Consider the following 21,788-nt stretch of genomic DNA (forward strand, 5'->3'; position numbering starts at 1 on the left):
GTAATCAAGTTTGTTTGTTTATTGTTTTGGCTAAGTACGTATAATGCAATGACACTCTATTTCAAGATTGAAAAAATTGACGATGACCACAACGTAGTATAAGCAGATTGCGTAGAGTTAGGAATCAGCTGTGTTTCAAAATTGCTTTGGCTTTAACTACAAAATATATAGCCAAAATTTCCCAGATAAGATCATTTAGATTCGACATCTTTACCGTCGCCTTGCTTTCCACCCTGCACCAGAATCTCGGTTTCTTTCTCCAAGAAAAAGCCGTAATCAGGAGAAGCTATGCATCAGAAAATGTAAATGTGATATGTTTCACTCACAGCAAGTCACTCTCCAAGATAAGTAGAAACCCTTCTCTTGAACATTCGTCCCAAGTCAACAATTTCAGATTCTCTCATCTGCTTGGTTATGCTTTCAGACAGCCTTTGAATCTGTTCTTTCCGGGACAATCTGTTTGCAATAGCAACTGTTAAACTGACCATATCCCTGCTGTTGGTTAACAATCGCAATACAGTGGCAGAGTGTATCGGGTTTGACACGAGTCTATTGAGTAATATCAGCACTTCCCGTATCAATAATGTCCTGCAGAAATGGAAATATTACATGAGCAGTCAATGTTTAAGACAAATAAAGTAGAACATCAAAGATTGTCAGCAATGTTTTCGGTATGATTGAAAAAGGATTGCAAGCATTGAGGGCAAAGAGCAAATAATGTGACTCACAGTTGGGGAATAATCATGCAGACAGATCATTGAATGCAGACAATTTCATGCTAACCCAAGCATCACAGAACAATGAAACAAACAGGCATACACACGTACAGAGCCATAGCTTACCTTGTCCTGAAGGTTTCATCAGAGTCTGTATTGACTGAGGCTTCCAAGTTTATCTCAGATGCCAATAGTTGCATAATTAGTGTTAGAAAATTTGCTTCTCTAGATAGCTTGTTATTCACTAGTATTTCAAAACCAGATTTTCCAGATGAGGCCACAAAAGCAAGCAAGGTGATTGCACTTTTGCGTAGTTCCAAGGCCTGAAAAGTTATTAGCTTCAGCAATCATATTCCATTACTTAAAAAAAAAAAAAGAGCAGCAGTCTTCTAGGGAAACCTTGGATAATCTTTACATCTATTTTTCAGTACCAATAATGCATTAACTCATGAAATAAATCAAGAATGAAATTCTTTAATGTAACCTACTAGTGGAGAACCTAGGATAATCTTTACAACTTTTTTTCAGTACCAATCATGCATTAACTCATGAAATAAATCAAGAATGAAATTTCTTTGACGTAACCTACTTGTAAACTGTTCCCAGAGCAAGCTATACAGTCAGCCAAACCCTCAAGAATCATAGTGAATCTTTCAGTAGCAGCTGTGTTTTCTGCACCATTAGCAGCATCAGCACTAGCCTCCGTTGTACAAGCAGAGCAGAATGTGACCACCAATTTAGGACCTTCATCCAACAAAGAACCATAAGCCACTGGGAACAGGCACAGAGATAAAATTTAGTTTGGTTCAGCTTTTATTGAAAAATAACACTGTATTCCCCGGGGGGAGTCTAAAGACATTGTTCTATCCCTGGCCTTAAAACCTGAAGATCAGCAAAGAACACGTACAGTCCAGGGATAGAAAAGTTCAAATGATCACAGGAAGGAGATTGAGATGGAGTTCTTAGGTTCATGCTTAGGTGTTCCCCTCTTGTACCAAAAAATTGTTCACAGAGAATATTCTAATTGAAAATGCCTAATAGTCTGTCTTGATATTTGTAATATGCTGACTTTAGTATTTAATTTGTTGCCATCCCTCAAGCAACATGTGATTTTAAAGCAGAATAAAACATGTATGATAGATCAACTAACTACTGAGTAGAAGAATAAATTTCAAGCACATTGTTTCCTTTGCATTGAAAGAAAGAGGAAACAAGAAGCAGAAAGAACAGTACAATTTAAAAGCAGGTAAAGAGAGTGCACAGCCTCCTTCTGTACAAGCAATCCAGCTTCCATTTTCAGTAGTTGTGAAATACTTTCAAACACTTCACTGAGGCCAAACCTAGCTCAAGAAAAATAACTTTTAGAAAATAAAAAGTAGCATATCATCCGAGAAATTTGCAAAAGGAGTACCATACAAACTTACCTTTCTCTCTCTGTGTAAGCATCACTTCTCATTAGAATGACATTCATAATTGAGACTGCTTCCAATCTTACACATTCTTCACTACCATTCATCACAATTAGATGCATGAATTCAAAGAGAAAAATCCAGTTTACATGGGAAAACAATGATGCAGAGCTAGTATCCCAACGTCCTTTCCCGCAGATATATTTTGCTTCAGAAGGTGTTACTCCAGTTGGCATCCAACTAGTGTAAGTCCCATCCATTCCAATGCGTACCCAATCTCGAGTTTCATATCCAAATATATCATCAATGCTGCTACCAGAGTGAAGATGCTCAGCCAAGAAGTTTTCCCTGAGTAGAGTGCACTGGAAAAATCAAATCAAAGTTCATAAGCACGCAATATGTATAAAGACTTAGAAAGTCTTACCTTACCAAAGCATAGAGCATTTCCAGCAAAATGAAAAATTGAAAAGCATACAATAGATAAATGGAAAAGTACAAATCACAGTTTCATAGACAATACTACAAGTTGTTATTTGAGGGAAGGCATAGGATAAACATCTTGAACACCAAAATTTCTTGTTTCCATTCATAATAAAAGGAAAATTAGATAATAAAAAAAAAGGGAAGAACTGCATAAATCCAACCCAATTTTCTGACATATTGAAAGAGATGGATTCTACCAGCCAAAGGTTCAACAAAAGCACATAAAAACCTCATGTCAAAATGAAAATAAGAAACAACATACAAGTGCTAGCCATACCTTCCTCTGGATTTTCTTTCAAAAGTTAAAAGATGGCTCAACAAGACATGTAGTATACGCAGTGATCTATAGACAATAACCACCTGTATCAAAAAGGATGATCCTCAGGAATTGCCAATAAAATAATTCAAACTTAATAATTCAAACAAAAAGCACATATTTACACACACAAAAAAGTAACAAATATCTTAAGACACTTTTACAAGGCATGATCAATTAACTTCTCTTCTTTTTCTTTTCAGGCTCGGTGAATATAGGGCAGCGAGGGGGTTGAGGGAGGGCATACCAATTTTTAAGTAGTTTGATATTGGTCTATAATGTTAGTAATGTGTAGAATTTCTTTCAGCAATTTCAAAAATGTTGAATGGTGTATAGAGTCATCCAATCTCTCCTGCCACTGTATCAGACCTCACTAGTAAACTAATAAAGCCAATGGCCATATTGGGTTCTCATGTTACCTAAGCAGCTAAGTAAATAAAAAGCACTCATCTAAAAAAAAATCTAATACTTGAAACGGGAAACAGCATTTATTCCTCATAAGCTCCAACCATTGGCTCTTGATTAGAGGGTCAGGTCTATTACCAGAGGCTAGGTCTAAGGTCCAAAAAACCCTCATAACTGTCATCTAATAAATGGGTGTTGAAATTATTAAAATGTCTTTTCATTTTCCAACTTTTTGACATAAATACTTCATGTCAATTTAGTATATATTTAACAATGCACAATTTAATTATATCTTAAGTGAAAAAAGTTAACAGAGCATTGCTTCAACAACTGAAATTAAAGAGTCCTTAAGCCATACTCATACCAAATCCAAATAAGAAATTTGCCACTCACATTTTCAACAGTACAGAGATCAAACAAAGATTCAAATAGAGCCTGCAGCTGCAACATTCCACTACTGGTCTGCAACATGGAAATAAATCAATCAGTACAGAAACCATTAACTCTTAAAAACACCATTAGCTCCAAATATAGATCAATATGTCAAAATGAGGTCATGATCCCATGCCTATTTTACTATAGATCTAATCTCTATTAAGTTAAATAGTTCATTCTTCAGATCAGAATTTCAGAATGAGCCTTGGCACAAAAGTAAGGTGGTTGCCATTTAGAACTGGAGGTCACATACTTTCAAGCTGCAGCAATAGCCCGTCTTCTAATAAAAAATAAGGCTGTCTGTTTATGTTTGGCCCCTCCCCAGTGCCCAGACCTCACAATGCAGAAGTTTAATGAACTAGGATCCACCTTATCATGGTGTAACTTCCTTTTTGGTTGCAGAAATAGGGAAAAGAGGCAAGGATAGTCAGGAGTTAACTTATCATGATAAAGCTAATATCTCTCATGAGAAATCCTGTTTTTAATTGCTTATGTCTCTATACTTCTTTTGCGCTAAAGATGATAGAACAAGGTACTAGCCCTATCATGTTTAAACAACCATAAGAAACAATAGGATTAAGTAGGACCTTTGTTAGAGCAGAGTAGAAACGAGATATTTTTGCAGCTTCAGGACTAAGAAAAGGATGGATGGAGGTCTGTAGAGACATATCATCTGAGCTCTTAACCGCCGGTGGTTCCACTGTTTTGGAAGGTGAGCTCATTTTAATGAACCCAAACAGGACATCAATATCTGCCGAACAAACTGCAAACAACTTGGATATCAAATTTCTTCCAAACTTTTGTTCACTTGGCAAACCCCAGATGCCCTCCAACTTCTCAGAAAGATCAAGACAAGCACTGAAATTTGTCTGAATTCCACTTGCCTGACAGCTTGACTTGACTACAAAAGACAAGGAACAGAGGCATGAAAAAATATATGTTAAGAACTAAATTAGGGAGGCAGAAGAAACAAATTCAACTATGTCTCCAATTAACTTCTCACCTGTACGTTGGCCAATCTGATCATTAAACGATTTTCTATTTGGAAACTCTAGTACAACCCCATGATGAGCTGCAACAGGGATTCCATGTTCTCTGTCATTGAGGCTGATGTCATTCGCATTAGCCACTTTCGCCTCATTGTTTGAATTGGGAAATTTAAGCTGATCCTCCTTGTTTCTTTCCTTCTTAAGTTCCGAACACTCATGTTCCTAAATAGATAGAAACCAATACTTAATTTCAGCAGTCTTGCAACAATAGCTTTCAGATTTTTTTTTTTTGGGGGGGGGGTGGTGGGGGGTTATTTGGCATGCAAATTCATATTATAGTCATTCAAAACAAAATAACATACCAGGTCCGCAAGCTGCTTTGAAACACGTCCCAACTCCTTCTGCATTAAAAATTCACAATATTTCAATAAAAATTCTCTTATATAGGAAATATTTCCATGACGCTTTTTACTTTTCTTCCAAATACCCAAGTCAAAATCTGTAAAACCATCAATTTCACCGAAACATTTTAAGATTCTCTGATAACTGACTTCTTATTTTTTCTTCATAAAAGTAAATACAGTAACAAGAGCTCAGAGTAAAGGAGCCTGAAACACTAACCTTTAGGAGCTCGATTTCGAGATCCTTGCCTTTGGAAGAACTGCCACCGCGCCGCGCTGGAGTCGTAGGCGCGGCGCATTTAGCAATAACACCACTCGAATTAGAGGCGCCGCCCAAATCAGTGGGTCTCTGGGAAAGCTCTCTCGGAGGCGAGTAACTGATGGATGGGGGCGGCGTAATATGTATGGGTTGAGGATGTGAGGATGGTGGTGGCTGTGATGGCAGAGACGGTAAATAGGAAGAAGAAGAAGTAGGATTGTTTTGGTTAACCTGAGAACGAGAAAGTGCGAGTTCTTCAAATTGGATAAGTTCCTCCAAGAAAGTGGCACCCCATTCTTCCAAATTTTCTTCGCTCATAATTTACTTTTTCGTTCCTTGCTCTGTGCACTGCTTGGGTGAGAACGAATGACAGTGCTTGTGAGTTTTCATCAGAGGTTTCTTTTTTTTTTTGAAGTTTTCAAGTTGGGCCAACTGTTGAACTGGTGATCCAGACTTGTGTCCATTTCAGCTTTTTCTTTTCTCTCTCTTTTAATTTGTTTTTGCAATTAATTAAGTACAAAATTATTAATTTTTAAAATCAACAAAAAAAATTAAATATATATTTTTATTCAAAATTGTTATAAATATTATATTATTGAGTGAATGTCTATTAAAATTAAAATACTTTTGATATACATTAGGACTCTAATTTACATTAGAAGTTGAGTTTTATATTATTTAATTGTTATGAATATTGTTATGCTTTGACTTTTTTATTTTAATTGTTTTAAATCTAATTGAATTGTTAAATTATATTTTTAAATATTGATAGGTTTAGAAGGTTTACTATGAACTTTTGTAGTCTATTATTTTTAAATGATTGTCTAAAAATGTATGGTATTTGAACAAAAAAATTGTGGTATAATAATATTTTTTTTCTTATTTAACATTTTAAAGGATTGAGTTTTGGTAGAAACATATTAGTATCATGTTGTTTTTTATTTTAGTACATGCGGTAATTTGTGTTTGGATTGCTTTAAATTGTCTTCATTGTTTGAATTATATTGATTATCAACTCAAACATAAATTTTTGTAATATTGAATCTTTCTAAATAAAGAATATATTGGGACTGTAACATTCATTGTCTAACCCGATTGTTAGGTCGAAGTCACAGGATGCTACAATCATTGTCAAAGCAACTAAAAGCAATCATACACTTTTCGACCATTTAAACATATAATTGAGCATTAAATACATTCACAACATGTCACAAAATCAGTTACGGATCTCACACAAGCTTACGAAAGCTCCTTTGCCTCGAGTATGAACTAAGAGCAAAACGTAAAGTTTTTAAAAGTCTCGAACCAACGTGCATATCCACATCGTGACGCTACTCACTGTCGAACGAGGTTGCGACGTCAAGGATCCCTCGCCATGACGTTGCCCCTATTTTTGGCTACTTAGCATATATTGGTACCTATTTACATATCTTCAACCAAAGCATTTTGTCACAAACATTCATTTGTCCATACCAAACCTAACAAAACATATCATAATGAACTTGTAACAATTTGAAATTAACCATTTAACAAAATATACAATCCATGTCATTCCTTCAAATTCAATTTCATCATTTATTTATCTAACCGTTAAAATTTTGCTTACCTTACATCAACATATGCATATCTACTCATTTTGAGTATCAAGTATCCATATGACCTTGAAAAGAACCAAAACAACCATACACTTAACATATGTTTCAAGCATGACCATCGTTTTTACCATTTTACAAGTCATTTAGCAACCTAACCATTCAAATTATCATCCTTTTAACCTTTATCATGCCAAAACTTACTAATTAAAATCATTATGCATACAAACATCATACAAGATCAAAACATGCATCATTTTGATCACATACTAAACCTTTTACACAAATCCAACCATCATCACATTTTGACAAAGACATTAACTCCAAATTGACCATTTACACAACCATAATTTTTATGAACATACCACAAAGTCTACACTCAAAACAAACGTATATCTACCATCTTGTAATAGTGTGAACTCCTCTGTTGATCTAGCTCGACAAGTTCCGCAAGGTGATAATCTATAGGGAAGAAAAAAAATAACTACAGTAAGCATTAAGAATGCTAGTAAGTTCAAAAGGAAACACTAAACATACCTTGATTATTTAATCATAACTAAACTATTCATTGTGGCATATAACATGGTTACCCTTGGTACACAATGGTATAGTTATTCACATATCAACACTTCCAAACAAATTTGTTAGTAGTGTTTTCATGTCATAAATATTATCACTACATTAATGCAAATCTCATAACTATTACACGTCAAATATCAACATATACCAACTCATTTCCAATTCACATTTAAGTTTCCATTTCCATTCAACTGATTATCACCCGATGGAACTATGGTAAAATAGACTTGGATACACAAGAATAAGTTGTTCAAACAAGCTGACATTATATCAAGGTTACCTATTCGAGCTAAACCTACGATACGTATAACTCGAAAAACTGCAACAAATGCTAGATTTCTTAATAACATGTAAAATCCCTAATCAAACACACATATAACCCTAATGGCATGCCATAGGTATCCTAACATTTTACTAAGTTCGTACGGACATCATTTTCGTATATATGTCATTACCAATCTCTATACATGATTACATATTTCATTTACGAGTCTTGTAATCAATCAACATTCATATTTGCACCCTGTACTATTTCATAATAACCAATATTCACATGACTTTTTCAATTCAGTCCATTTTAAGCCATATGTTCCAAAATCACTAAATTCTACTTAATTCTAACTTACAAATAAATTCAAACATAATTCATACATAAAATAAAATAGGGTGGTAAGTTCCATATGAACTTGTTCAAAATATGTAAAGTGGATACTTCAGGGGTTAATCTACAATTTTAGCTTTTCCTAGATTAGCTCTATTTCATTTAATTCTTGATCTAAACAATCATTTTATATCATCAATCAATACCAAATATCTTCATACTATGCTATGATATGTATGAACCTATACAAACTTCATTTTTCAATATCTTTAAATTTTTACATTTTATTCAATTTAGTCCTTAAACTCGGGATAGTCTTAACTTCCAATTCCTAGCTTCGGATTAAAATCCAATTTCATTTATTTTCATCAGGGACCTTATACTTTCTATTTCTAACATATTTTCATGAAAAATTTTACGTTTATTCAATTTGGTCCCTAACATAACAAAGTTAACAAACAAGCTAAAAGAACTATGCAATCTAGTCTCTTTATATATATATATATATATATATATATATTGTAAGCTTAAAACCTATAAATTTCAAGCCTAATTCTTCAAGAATCAACAATGACAAATTTCTAAAACTTTAACAGATTTACAAATTGGCACATGAGCTAGCTAAATCAAGCTAAATCAATGGCTGAATGGTTTGGCTTCAAAATGATTTTCTTCATTTTCTTCCTAGGTTATATATGGTAGAAGAGATGAGGAAGATGACAATTCTTTCTTTCTTCTCACTTATTTGATTATTTATAGCATAATTAAAACTTAATAATCTTAATAATCATGTTTAATTTAACTAAATTAATCATTAAAAATCTTAATAAACATATCATCATCTTCCACTAAAACTTGATTACAAATGGTTTAATTACTATTTTAGACTTTTGGTTAATTGTAATTTAAATCCTCAAGTCTTTTTTGTCAATTAAAAATTTATAGTGATTAAACTTTTACAATTTAGTCCCTGAGCCTTAATTAATTATTTAATTGACAAAATTTCTCGACCAAACTTCAATATATTTTATATAATAACTTGTAAATATTAATATTTAATATTTGTGAACTCAATTTACAAAAACAAAGTTCTGAAACTGCATTTTTTAATACTACTAAAAATTGAGTTGTTACAAGGACGTTTAAAAGTCCGTCCTACTAGATCTGTTGCATTTCCCGCTTTGAACGCAAGAATTAAAAAAAGTAAATACGTAACCATTGATGTGATAAGTAACATAATAAAAACTACTAGAAGTGAAAATATAATAATAAATTAAGGATATATTCTCTTTTGCTCATCTATCTCATGTTCTTTTTACTTTTATTATTATTATTTATTTCATAACAAAAATTAATTAATCTCTACCAAAAGTTTAATTCAAAAGAAAGCGCCGCGTAAGAATACCTTAATATATTTCTTATTTTTTAAAATATACTATGTTTCGGATAATCACAAATAGTTTATAAGAGAAACTCAAGTTTGAAAAATAAAACAAATCTATGTCAATTAATTATATAAAAGGGAGGCCTCATGAGTAATCTTCTTTTTTTTTTTTAGACAAATGATAAAATTTCAATTTCAGTCCTTATGCTAAACTCAAATTTTAGATTATATAATAATAGTTAAATTTTAATTTTGATCCCTGCGATACACTCAAATTTAAAATTCAATCTTTATACTTCAATTTTTTAATAAAATTTGATACCTCATTTTTTTACAATGTCATTGATTCGCTCAAATACTTTGTTTTAATTTAAATGATAATATAATTTTTAAGAGTTATTAATAGTATTAAAATTATTTATTAAATTATTCATAAAAAATTATTTGTTAAATTCAAGTCAATTGTAATACTTTTTTTTGTTACATAACTACTAAGTGAGTTTTTTTTTTAATTTCAAAATGCTACACCAGCAAATTTAATAGAATAATTTAATGGTGTTAACAATTAAATTTTAAATTTTAAATTTGAAAAATAGAGACACTAAATTTCTATATATAAAAGGAAAGTCTATACACGTGGAATAGTCTCTTCTTCTTCTTCTTCTTCTTCTTCTTCTTTTTTGCATTTTGTAGAAAAATGGTAAAATTTCAATTTTAATCTATATGCTACACTAAAATTTTAGATTCAATCTTTATACTTTAACTTTTTGACATAATTTAGTACCTCAATTTTTTACAATGCCATTGATTAGCTCAAATACTTTGTTTTGATTAAAATGTTGATGTAACTTTTAAGAAATATTAATATTATTAAATTATTTGTTAAATTTAAGTCCATTGCAATGCTTTCTTTTTTTTGTTACATGGCTACTAAGTGAGTATTTTTTAAAATTTCAAAATGCTACACCAACGAATTTAATGGTGTTAGTAATTGGATCTGAATTTATAAATTTTAAAAATAGAGAGACTAAATTTCTAAAAATACAAATACTAAATGGTTAAATATCAATTTTGGTCTCTTTGATATGTCTACTTTTGAGATTTAATCTATATACTTTAATTTTTAACATAATTTATTCTCTATACTTTTATAATATTTTTAATTAGTACAAATAGTTAATATCGTTAACTCTTCGATTAAAACATTACGTGGTTATATATAATTTGATTATCCTAAGAGCCTTAAATATTAACACATGACTTCCCATTCTTCTAGATTTGAGTAGCTTTTTTTGATATTATAAGACAATTGTCAAATTTTATTTTAGCCTCTATTATGCTGAAGCTTGAGATTTAATATATATATTTTAATTTTTAAAATAATTTACTTCATCTACTTTTATAATGTCATTAGTTAGTTTGAATAGTTAATATTGTTAATTATTTCAATCAAAATACTAATATCAATTTTTCTCAAGAAGACTATTCCAATAGAAGAAAATTATTTTATCGTGATGATTATAAATGAGATTTTTTTTTTAGAAAAAAATTATAACAAGTATTTTCAATCGTATTTTTATTATTATACGACTATCAAGTGAATATTTAAAAAAAATTCCAAAATTCCACACCAAAAAAATTAATAGAAGAATTTTAACTGGGGTAAGTGATAACGACTACACTTAAATTTTTAAATTCAAAAGGTAGTGAACTAAATTCCAAAAACTAAAAATATGGAGACTAAATTTCTAATGTACAAAGTGTATAAGGATTTAGAGCATATTTTAACATTCAAATTTTTATTTTATAATTTGGCACAAACAAATAATCAAACTCTCAATTTTTTTTTTTGCATTTATATAAGAAAATGGTAAATTTCCAATTTTAGTCCGTATGCTACATTCAAATTTATATTATATAAAAATGATCAAATTTCAATGTTGACCCCTATGCTACACACAAATTTAAGATTCAATCTCACTCAAATTTAAGATTCAATCTTTGTACTTCAATTTTTTGACATAAGTTGGTACCTCAATTTTTTTACAATGTCATTAATTAGCTCAAATACTTTGTTTTGATTGAAACATTGATGTAGCTTTTAAGAGCTATTACATTATTAAAATTATTTGTTATATTCAAGTCCATTGCAATGCTATTTTTTATTACATGGCTACTAAGTGAGTTTCTTTTTTTTTTTAATTTCAAAATGTCCCACCACCAGTGAATTTAATAGAAGAATTTAATGGTGTTAACAAATATATCTACATTTTTAAATTTGAAAAATAAAGGGACTAAATTCCTAAAAATAAAACTACAAAGACTAAATTTCAAATATAAAAAAAATATAGAGATTTAAAGTATATTTTAATATTCAAATATTTACTCTATAATTTGAACAAAAAATAATTAATAATTAACTCATTTTCTGTATTTTATAAGAAAAATGGTAATATTTCAGTTTTGGTCCTATGTTAATATACCTGTATAAAACACGCAGGTCACCTTTTTCTCCTCCTTTTCTTTTTACATTAAAATGGTAAAAAGGTAAAATTTTAATTTTGGTCCCCATGCTATCATCAAAATCAATATTATACAACAACGGCCAAATTTCAATTTTAATCTCGGTGCTACACCCAAGTTTAAGATTGAATCTTTATACTTCAACTTTTTGATTAAATTCTGTACCTCGAACTTTTACAATGTCATTTATTAGTCCAAATACTTTATTTTGATTAAAATGCTTATGTAACTTTTAAAAGTTGTAAATACTGTTAAAATTATTACAAAGTCATTTTTGTTATATGGCTACTAAGTGAGTATTCTTTTAATTGTAAAATATAACACCAACAAATTTAACAAAAGAATTTAATGGTGTTACCACTTGAGCCTGAATTTTTAAATTTGAAAAATAGAAAGATTAATAAAAGTACGAAAACTAAATTTGAAATATAAAAACTGTACAAAGACTTGAAGTATATTTTAATATTCAAATATTTACTCTATAATTTAGCTCAAAAATATCTGACCAACACGATTATCTAATAAAACAAATGAAAGTGTAATATACTTGTTGACACAATTTTTTTGATAAAACGGGGTCGACTTGGATTTTGAAAACAAAAACGAACATGGGAGTTGCCACCAATCTTTTTTGATGAGGTGTGATCGGGTCACCTCGTAAAACGATTGTTTTTAATAAATAGTTTGGATTTATTAAAACAATACTTTTGGTCTGCGAAATTCAGAAAAACAGGTTCGGGAGTTAGTTACATACGAGGAAAGATTAACACCCTCGTAACGACCAAAAATTGGTACCTGGTTGATTAATTAGTGTCTTAGTGTCGAGGATTGAAAACTTTGAAGAGTTTTAAAAATACGATACTTAAAAGAACTCGAAAAACATGGGTTGGAATTTAGGATTCTCTTGTTCTGAAAAAATATCACATCCAGCACGTTAGGATACAATATTTTAAACCCTCAAAACCAAGATCACCTTATGGTTCCAAAACCCATACCTTGAAATTTTAAGAGGATATTTGGCTATTTGATCAAACGAGAAATCGAAACCCAGCACGTTAGGGCACGTTTTCTCAAATTTCTAAACGCAAAATATTGCCTTATTTCAAAACTTTCTTTTTGAACGATAGCGAATACAATACTTAAATGATGTGCATTTGTTTTATTTGTGATAAAATAGGAAGGTTTATTGTGGATATATACAAATCGAGTGTAACTTTTGAAGTGATAAAATGAAATGGGATGATAATAGAACATGAAATAACAATTTATAAATAAAATGATACGTTAATTAATGACAATAATATGGAAATACGAACAAGCTAGTTATAGTTCACATGATGGCAATAATCACACAATGTACATCATTTTTAATACAAATTAATAATCAAGGACAAACAATATAAAATAATATACAAGAACAATTTAAAGTACATAAAATAAAAAAAAAGTTTAAAATAAATCCTATATAAAAAAGGGTTTCAAAATAAACAAAAAAAATTGGCGTAAATAAATATAAAACAGTTTGAAATAAATAATTTAAAGCAATTTAAAAATAAAAAATACATAAAACAATTTAAAAGAATAATATATGAAAAATCTAATATAAATAATTTATAAGACCATTTAAGATAAAATAACATATATAGCCATTCATAATAAATAATATATGAAATAATTCAAAATACATCATATCTAAAATAATATAAAACAGTTTAATATAAATAATATATAAAAGTTAAAATAAATAAAAATATAAAACTGTTAAAAATGATAATATATAAAGGGAAAAAAACTAAAGGGTTAAAATTAGACATGTTAGGGATTAAATCGGGACAAAAATAAAATTTAAAGTAAAAACCGTAATAAAATAAACAAATAGGACCAAAATCAAAGGTGCGCGAAGACTAAGGACCAAAACGGAAATATTCCCCATACTTTAAACGGCGCCGATTTAGGGGGCAGCATCTGCGCATGGGCGAAGGACCAAATTGAATCGAAAGCAAACTCTGTGGCCAAAAGCAAAAAATAAAAATAAAAAAAGGATCGTATTGAATACGCCGCAAAGGAGGGGCCTATTTCGAAAATATCCCCTCACATCAGAAAACACGCGGATCCCATGAATGCGGGTCGGGTCTTCGGGTCTTAAGGCAAAACGGCGTCGTTTTGGCTATTGATGCTTAAGCCCAAAACGTCGTCGTGTTGGACCCCATATAAATAGCAAAAAACAGAAAAAAAAAAAAACATTTCACTTTCATTTTTCAACAAAAAACAGAGAGAGAGTCTCTCAGATTCTCTCAACACTCTCTGCCCTCGGAATCTGGCGAGGACCCAGTCACCGGAGCACCACTGCCGCCGCCGCCGTGCACGGTAGTAGGACGCCCAAAGTTCGTCGTTTTTCGGTGATTCCAAAGGTAAACCCCTTTTTCTTCGTTTATTTTTGTGTTAAAAAAGAAACAAAACAGAATAAATAGAGAAAAAAATAAAAAAAAAATTGGAGAAGACTCTAAAAAATCATCTTTGAAACTTTCGTTTTCTGTTTTCTTTTTTATATTCGTTTAAAAAAAACAACAATGAAAATAAAGAAAAAGGAAAGATTGAAATAAAAAAAACCAGGAAATCACCTTAATTTTTGCTTTTTATTTCTTACTGTTCGTAAAAGGGAAGAAGAAGATTACCAGCATCAAATTAAGGCCTTTATAGCCAAAATACAAGATTCGTTTTTGTTTTCTTTTCTGTTGTTTTTTCTTTATTTGTCTGCTTCTGCTTGTTGGCTTCTTGCAGGTGGTGTCAGAGAAGCGTGGAGGTGACGTGCGGCAGACGCATGAGGCCGACGATTGGCGAGTGGCGTAGGTGGAGCGCATGCGGCGCTGGAGGCTTAGGGCTAGGGGTTTTTTGCTGAAATTTTTTTAGTTTTGGGCTAGAGTTCATTAGGGTTTGGGGCCATATTGGGCCATTGTAATGGACTCAGTTTGGGCCCGGGCAAAATGGGTTATTACAATATTTATGATTGTTTTTAAAATTTATATATTTAGGATATTTATTTAATATTAAATTTTAAGAGTTGAATATTTGTGAAATTAAATATATATCTTTATACCTTTTTATTTGGTCAAATTATGATTTTAGTCCCTTTATTATAATTAAATTTGAGATTTAGTTTATATATTTTAATTTGACATAAATTGGTCCTATACTTTTATAATTACATTACTTAATTCTAATAGTTAACACCATTAGATGCTTGGATAAATCTCAAATTTATACATGAACTTTAATTTGGCGCAATTATACATGAGAAACTCTGATTGTGGTTCGAATGTATACTTGAAACTTTATTTTGATTTAATCATACACATTTAAAGAAATAAATACATCAATTTATTTTTATATGGGATAAATATAATTATTTATGTACGCAATATATAAACATAAAATGATATTATATCAATAATTGTGTTAATAATTTACAAGAATTGAACCGAATCAAAATTTCATGTATATAATTGCACATTAAACTATAAATTTTTAGGATTTATCCCTAAATGCTTCAATTAAAATTCTATGGTAGATTTTTCGTAGAAAACACCTAGTACAACTCGATGGATAAGTAAATAAATAAAAGTTAATAATGTTAGCATGATCAATTGGAAGGGGTATTTTAAAGGAAAATCCATGTCATTATTTAACAAGAATAGTTAAAGATGTTATCACTTTGGATTAATTAATGATATTATAAAAGTCGAGAAATCAAATTAAAATATAGGAACTAAATCTCAAATTTGAGCATAATAGAAGGACTAAAACCACAAATTATACCAAGTATTTATTTTCATTATTTGGTCAAATTTTATTAAACGTCCCTCTAAAATGCATATTGACAAAATTTGCCCCTTTACTATAATTTAATTATTTCTAATTTTCAAAATGTGTTATTTTTAGTCCTGAATCAATTTTTTTTAATTCCATCAAATAATTTAACAAGTAACAATTTTTTAGCACATTTAAAAAAAGATAAAAACGAAAGAAAGAAAAGAACTCGTTATTTTGTGTCTGGCATTCACTTTATTCGATTTTCTGTTATATCTAGTAATTCTTTACTTGGTTCAAAAGTTTAAGATTTATTTGTTAAAAAAATTAATATTTATATTTTTTTCTTAATTAATTTGTAGAGATAAGTTATGTATACGTGTTTGAATAATAGAAAAAGAAAAAAAAGAAAAAAAAAAGATGATGATTTAGAGTGTATTGATAAATCATTTATATATGTTAATATTATTTTAAGATTTAAAATATTTATTTAAATATTCTCAAAAAAATTATTTGAATAAATAAATAGTTAAAGCATTTAGATTCCATTGGTTATGGGTTTATTATTTGTTTTGCTTTCACTTTTCTCTTGTATATATATCCAAAGCTTCATGATTAGTAGTTTCCTATTATGTTCTGCTGCATTCTAAAGTTATTCTTTACTAGCTTCATAAGTTAAAGATTTTATACGTTGATTTTTATGGGAGTACTTGTTGCATTCTTTGTTTTCCAATAAAACATCGTTGAATTTTTGTTTTCCAGGTAAACTTCTGTTTTCACATAATAAGTATATGTGTGTTAATGATTTTAACTTGAAATAATTAATCTGAATGTATCCTCTCTTACGATAATCTGATTTCTGGGCATGCAGCAAGCAATCCATCATGAGTCAGCAGAGTAGTAACCAAAATGCAAGCACAGACGGCTCCAGGGAAAAGAAGGCTTTGTACGACGAGTTTCTGGATGAACTTCCTGAAGATGATAAGGGACCTCCACGATATAATGTACTTTCCAGGGAAAAGTGTTGGTTCTTTGATCGTTCTAATAATCCTTCAGGTTCTATGGACTATTCTGCTGCAGATGGGGCCGGAGAAGGGGTGTCCGAAGAAGATTTGCATTCAGATTCTTTCAACCTCAAAGAAGAAGACATACCACTATTCTTAAACAAGATTTACCAGCCGGTGGAACTGGGCAAGGTTCATGGTTTCGATTATGACGAGATGACATTAAAAATGCTGCTTCTCAATGAAAAGAGCCAACAAGACGAGTTGAAGCTACTGGGGGTTGTTGGGATGGTTGGTGTTGGAAAAACCACACTTTGTCGCTTAATTCTGGAGGAAGAACAAGTGAAGCAGAACTATTTCCCAAGGCTTCTGATAACCATGTCCGGCTCCATGGAAAAGGTTGTTGAAAATATGCTGGGACATCTGGGAGTTGAACTCGACGAAATCAAAAACTCCATCGCCAACGAAAACAAACTTCCAGGTTTGCTCTATGCTCTTCACCTAAAATTGGAAGGTAAGAAGTTTCTGATCGTGCTTGATAATGTAAAGGAGGAAGACGAGTACTATGAAAAGCCAATATCTGATGTAAAGAAGGAAGGCGAGTACTGTGATAAGCTAATATCTTTCCTAAAATCCGGCCATGGATTCCCCAAGGGGTATGGGGGAGCAGTCATTCTGAATGGTAGAAATGAGGAAGCAATAAAGGAGATAGTTGGAGAACGAAACTTGCACCGACTCCAGCTCCTTTCCGACCCCAACGACTGCTGGTATATATACCGGTCCTCAGCTTTTGGTGACAGTGACCATCCAGATGCTCTAACAAATGAAATTCTTCCAAGCAAACCAAACCAGGAACTGAAGAAGAAATGTGGAGGTCTTCCTTTAGTAGTCCGAATTATGGGTGAATTGAAGCAACGGCAAGACAAGATCCGAGAAAAAAATCATGCCCCATATCAACCATCCAATGGTTCAGGGGTTGATCCAAAAGACACGACTCCACAGGACAATACAGGATCAAAATCAGGAGCACCTGATCAAACTAGAAGCACCGAGGAGGCATAACCTCGTTTAAATGTCTTTGCTTTTTAACTGGATAGGACTGCCCTTTTTCTCTTCTAAATGGTTTGGTTTTTACTACTAGTGATTAAATCAAGTAACCACAAAATCTATGCGTGTTTTTACAATTTGCTTGTATTTTCTTTTATTACTTTCTTTGTGAGCATATGTTTATGTTTGGATTCGTGTTTGAAAGCTTTTTTTTCTATTTTTTTATCATATATGGCTTACTTTTAATTTACTAATTAATTTCATAAACATTGTATATTCTAGAGTAATTTACATTTTAAGTCATTTAATTTAGCATCAATTTTCATTTAGATCACAAACCTTTATTTTTAATCAAACTTCAGCACTAGACTTTTATCATTAACGGATTAAGTTATTTATGATAAGTCCATTAATTAGTTCTCATGGAAAATTGGCTCAAAAATATATAGGTGATTCAACATGAATTACTTAATGGAGTTAGTATAAGTGATTGAATTTGTTGATAAAAGTTAAGTGATGTAATTTGATGAAATTTTCATAAAAATTTATATTAATTCAAATACCTAAAATAAAAATTATCTTTTTTTAAGAGAAAATTCATTAATCCATTTCATGAATGGTATCATACAATTCGGGTAAAAGAAAAAACAATAAATGTCTATTATTGGTGGTGAAGGACAAGTTCCATCAACACGACAAAGGCTTCAACTTCAGTATCAATAGAACATTATGACATGTTGACAATCGACTTTGTCATTGTAACACCCCTTACTTGAGACCGTTGCTGGAGTCAAGCACGAGGCATTACTTAGCTTATCTTACTAATTCGGAGCTTAAAAATTTACTTTGAAAATTAATTTCACTATTTACAGCAAACCTGTCCAATCGCACAGCAGTTACTAAATTGATTATAACTCGAGCTATGGGAGTCAAAATTTAATTCCGTAAATTTTCCTTGAAACTAGACTCATATATATTCCTACCATAAAATTTTTAGAATTTTTGGCTTATCCAATTAGTACAGTTTATTAGTTAAAGTCTACCCTGTTTCACCACCTGACTGTCCTGACCTTTTGCCCCTAAAAATAATTTTTCTCACTGTAGGATTTTCATATGAAGTTATTACTTGTTTCTAAATAAAATAGACTCAATAAGAAATCTAAGAATGTAAAATAAAACTCATAACTATTTTTTTTTAAATTTTTAATGATTTTCTAAACTCAGAACAGGGTACGCCAAAAACAGATCTGACTCTATCTCACTAAAATTCACATATCTTAAAATATAAAATTCATTTTACTACACCGTTATTTTTATATGAAAATAGACTCAACAAGATTTAATTACATATATTATTCACCATCTAATTCATTTTATACTATCCTAGGTGATTTTTTAAAGTCACGTCACTGTTGCTGCCTGAATTCTGTTTCTTTGCAAAATTTTACCTTTTCATGATTTTCATACATAGTTTATCACCTAGACTTTTATAACAACAAACACTTTAATAATTAACCATTTTAGCAGCCATTCATCATCAAATAATTACACACCATTCTTTAGAAAAATCATAATTACAAACATGCAAAATAACTAAATCCCTATACATTCCATAACTCAAACGTGTTTCATCATAAAATACCGAGCAGTTGTGGTTAATAGTGTGGACGATCTCTGACTTCTTTAAGATCCTTGAAATAGCTTTGTAATACTAAAAGAGAAAGAGAAATAAAAGAAGTAAGCATAAAGCTTAGTAAGTTTACTAGCAAATAAATAACAACATTAAACACAAATAATTAAACTCAAGTGTCTATATCTCTAGTTTACTTTTTAGTTAATCTCATTCTAGTTCTCTTGCTTATTTACTTGGAATACTTGTGTGCATAACTTACTCTTCTCTTGCTGCATCGTTGAATATCAATTGATAATATAACAAGTTCTTAACTCTTATAACTTACCTGAGCTTGCCATTTATGTTTTTAACTAAACTTTCCTGAACATGATTCGTTTATTAGCCCGTTGAGCTACATTGGAACAATAAGGATACTCGGGTCTCTTCTAATAATAACATGCCAAAGCCATGTCCCAGACATGGTCTTACATGGGATGTTCTCATGTCGGTGCCCATGCCATGTCCCAGACATGGTCTTACGGGGGACCTCTCATCTCGGTGCCAACGCCATGTCCCAGACATGGTCTTACATGGGACCTCTCATCTCGGTGCCAAATATAGCCCAATTCACCAACTTAGTCTTCAACTTTATTCTTTCATTTGTCTAACCTCGAGTTTCGTTCTTCTTAATTATGGAGCTTGGAAGCTTGAAAACCCTAACTATGGCTTCCCCCCTTGCTGATTTCGTCCTAATAAAGAAGATGATGATATTTGTCATCTTTTTCCTTTTTAATTCTTTTTATTACTAGATTACCAAATTGCCCTAACTTAAAAATTTCCTATTTCACTTATCTCATGTCCATTTTTGTCTACCAACTTAACCAATGGTCTAATTACCATATAAGGACCTCCAATTTAAAATTTCATAACAATTGGACACTTCTAACATGTAGAACTCAACTTTTTCATTTTTTACAATTTAGTCCTTTTGACTAAATTGAGTGCCCAAACGTCGAAATTTTCGAACGAAATTTTCAAGAAATCATTTTGTGAAATTGTAGACCATAAAAATATAAGAAAAATAAATTTTTCTTCATCGGATCTGTGGTCTCGAAACCACTGTTCTGATAACCTTAAATTTGGGCCATTACAGTCATAATTCAAGCATGTCATTTTTAGAGTGACTGCAAGCAACTATCATGATAAGGAAATTAGCTCCGGATGTTCCAAAGTAGTGGGCGAGCAAAATCTGCAAAAGAATTGAGCATCCATTAAACTAAAGAGGACAACGACAAAATCATCCCTAAAATCACTTGTAAAAGCAATATTACATGCAAAAACAAGACTAAAAAATGTGTTACAAGAACAGATAAAAACTTCTAAAAGTAAAGATTTATTAAGTAGTGGAAAACAAAAAAGAAACATATAAAACACAAGATTACACGAATCCAAACCGACTCATAAAATCATTTATTATTAGAAAATACTCTCAAAACTGAAACAAATTAATAAGCTGACGAAAAGCCACCCACTTTTCAATAGAAATTGATGGTGGTTGTGGAGTTTCAGCGAAAATATGCACCATTATTTGTTTATCACAACTTGTGAAGACATCAATAGATACTCATAAAATAAGTTTGCAAATTAAGAAGAGATAAGACACATTGAGTGAATGAGGAGAAAAAAAACGGGTTGGTAGGAGGGACAAAAAGGCAGATAATAGTCAATGCGGAGACTAACATGATCACTGAACAAAACAAAAGAGAAAAAAACAAACAACTTAGAAAAAAGAAAGAAGGGAAAAGCTTTTAGGGTTTTCCCGAACTTACAAATGTTGAAATTATCTTTGTTACATGAGTGTACATTACAAGATGGCACCATGAAGAAAATATATTACAATTTTAAGTTAGAAACTATAGAATACTTAATAAAAGCTTAACGTGTTGAATAAAAAAAAGAAAATTTAAATTAAAAAAAATATGCAAAGCGAAAAGAGAGAATAAATCATGGAGATAAGGAGGAAGTTAAAATTTTTGTTTGAAGGAGTCGAGATAAAATTTTAAAAATTTGAGAGGGCGGAAGCTAAATATTTTATTCTAAAATGATTTAGATTATATAATTAATTTTTAAGAGTGGTCAAAATTAAAATTTTTTATTTATTTAAATGATTGAAGGACTTAAAATAAATAATTAATAGGTGACAGGGATTATTGATGAAATTTTCTC

General features: G+C 30.8%; 2 protein-coding genes across 3 annotated transcripts; one reads left to right on the plus strand and one right to left on the minus strand.

Annotated features, from left to right (window-relative positions):
- Positions 1-41: 41 nt before the first annotated feature.
- Positions 42-5,875, minus strand: LOC107946656 (protein SENSITIVE TO UV 2). Of its 2 annotated transcripts, XM_041107289.1 has the most exons (11): positions 5,375-5,875; positions 5,116-5,154; positions 4,768-4,975; positions 4,352-4,665; positions 3,723-3,791; positions 2,886-2,968; positions 2,141-2,473; positions 1,950-2,056; positions 1,306-1,460; positions 843-1,039; positions 42-588 (listed from the first exon to the last, which is right to left on the minus strand). In XM_041107289.1, exons 1-11 carry the CDS (start codon positions 5,729-5,731, stop codon positions 333-335), a joined length of 2,118 nt encoding a protein of 705 aa, XP_040963223.1. In that variant the 5' UTR covers positions 5,732-5,875; the 3' UTR covers positions 42-332. The 2 variants fall into 2 exon arrangements, with proteins under 2 accessions (XP_040963223.1, XP_040963224.1); XM_041107290.1 differs by lacking the exon at positions 843-1,039 and having other exon boundaries at positions 5,375-5,839.
- Positions 5,876-16,523: 10,648 nt separating this feature from the next.
- LOC121224292 (probable disease resistance protein At4g19060) lies at positions 16,524-18,137 on the plus strand. The gene is made up of 2 exons (XM_041107291.1): positions 16,524-16,661; positions 16,771-18,137. Exon 2 carries the CDS (start codon positions 16,784-16,786, stop codon positions 17,963-17,965), a length of 1,182 nt encoding a protein of 393 aa, XP_040963225.1. The 5' UTR covers positions 16,524-16,661; positions 16,771-16,783; the 3' UTR covers positions 17,966-18,137.
- The last annotated feature ends 3,651 nt before the right edge of the window (positions 18,138-21,788 follow it).

The sequence above is a fragment of the Gossypium hirsutum genome, chromosome D12 (genome assembly GCF_007990345.1).
Source record: "Gossypium hirsutum isolate 1008001.06 chromosome D12, Gossypium_hirsutum_v2.1, whole genome shotgun sequence".
Lineage (NCBI taxonomy): Eukaryota > Viridiplantae > Streptophyta > Magnoliopsida > Malvales > Malvaceae > Gossypium > Gossypium hirsutum.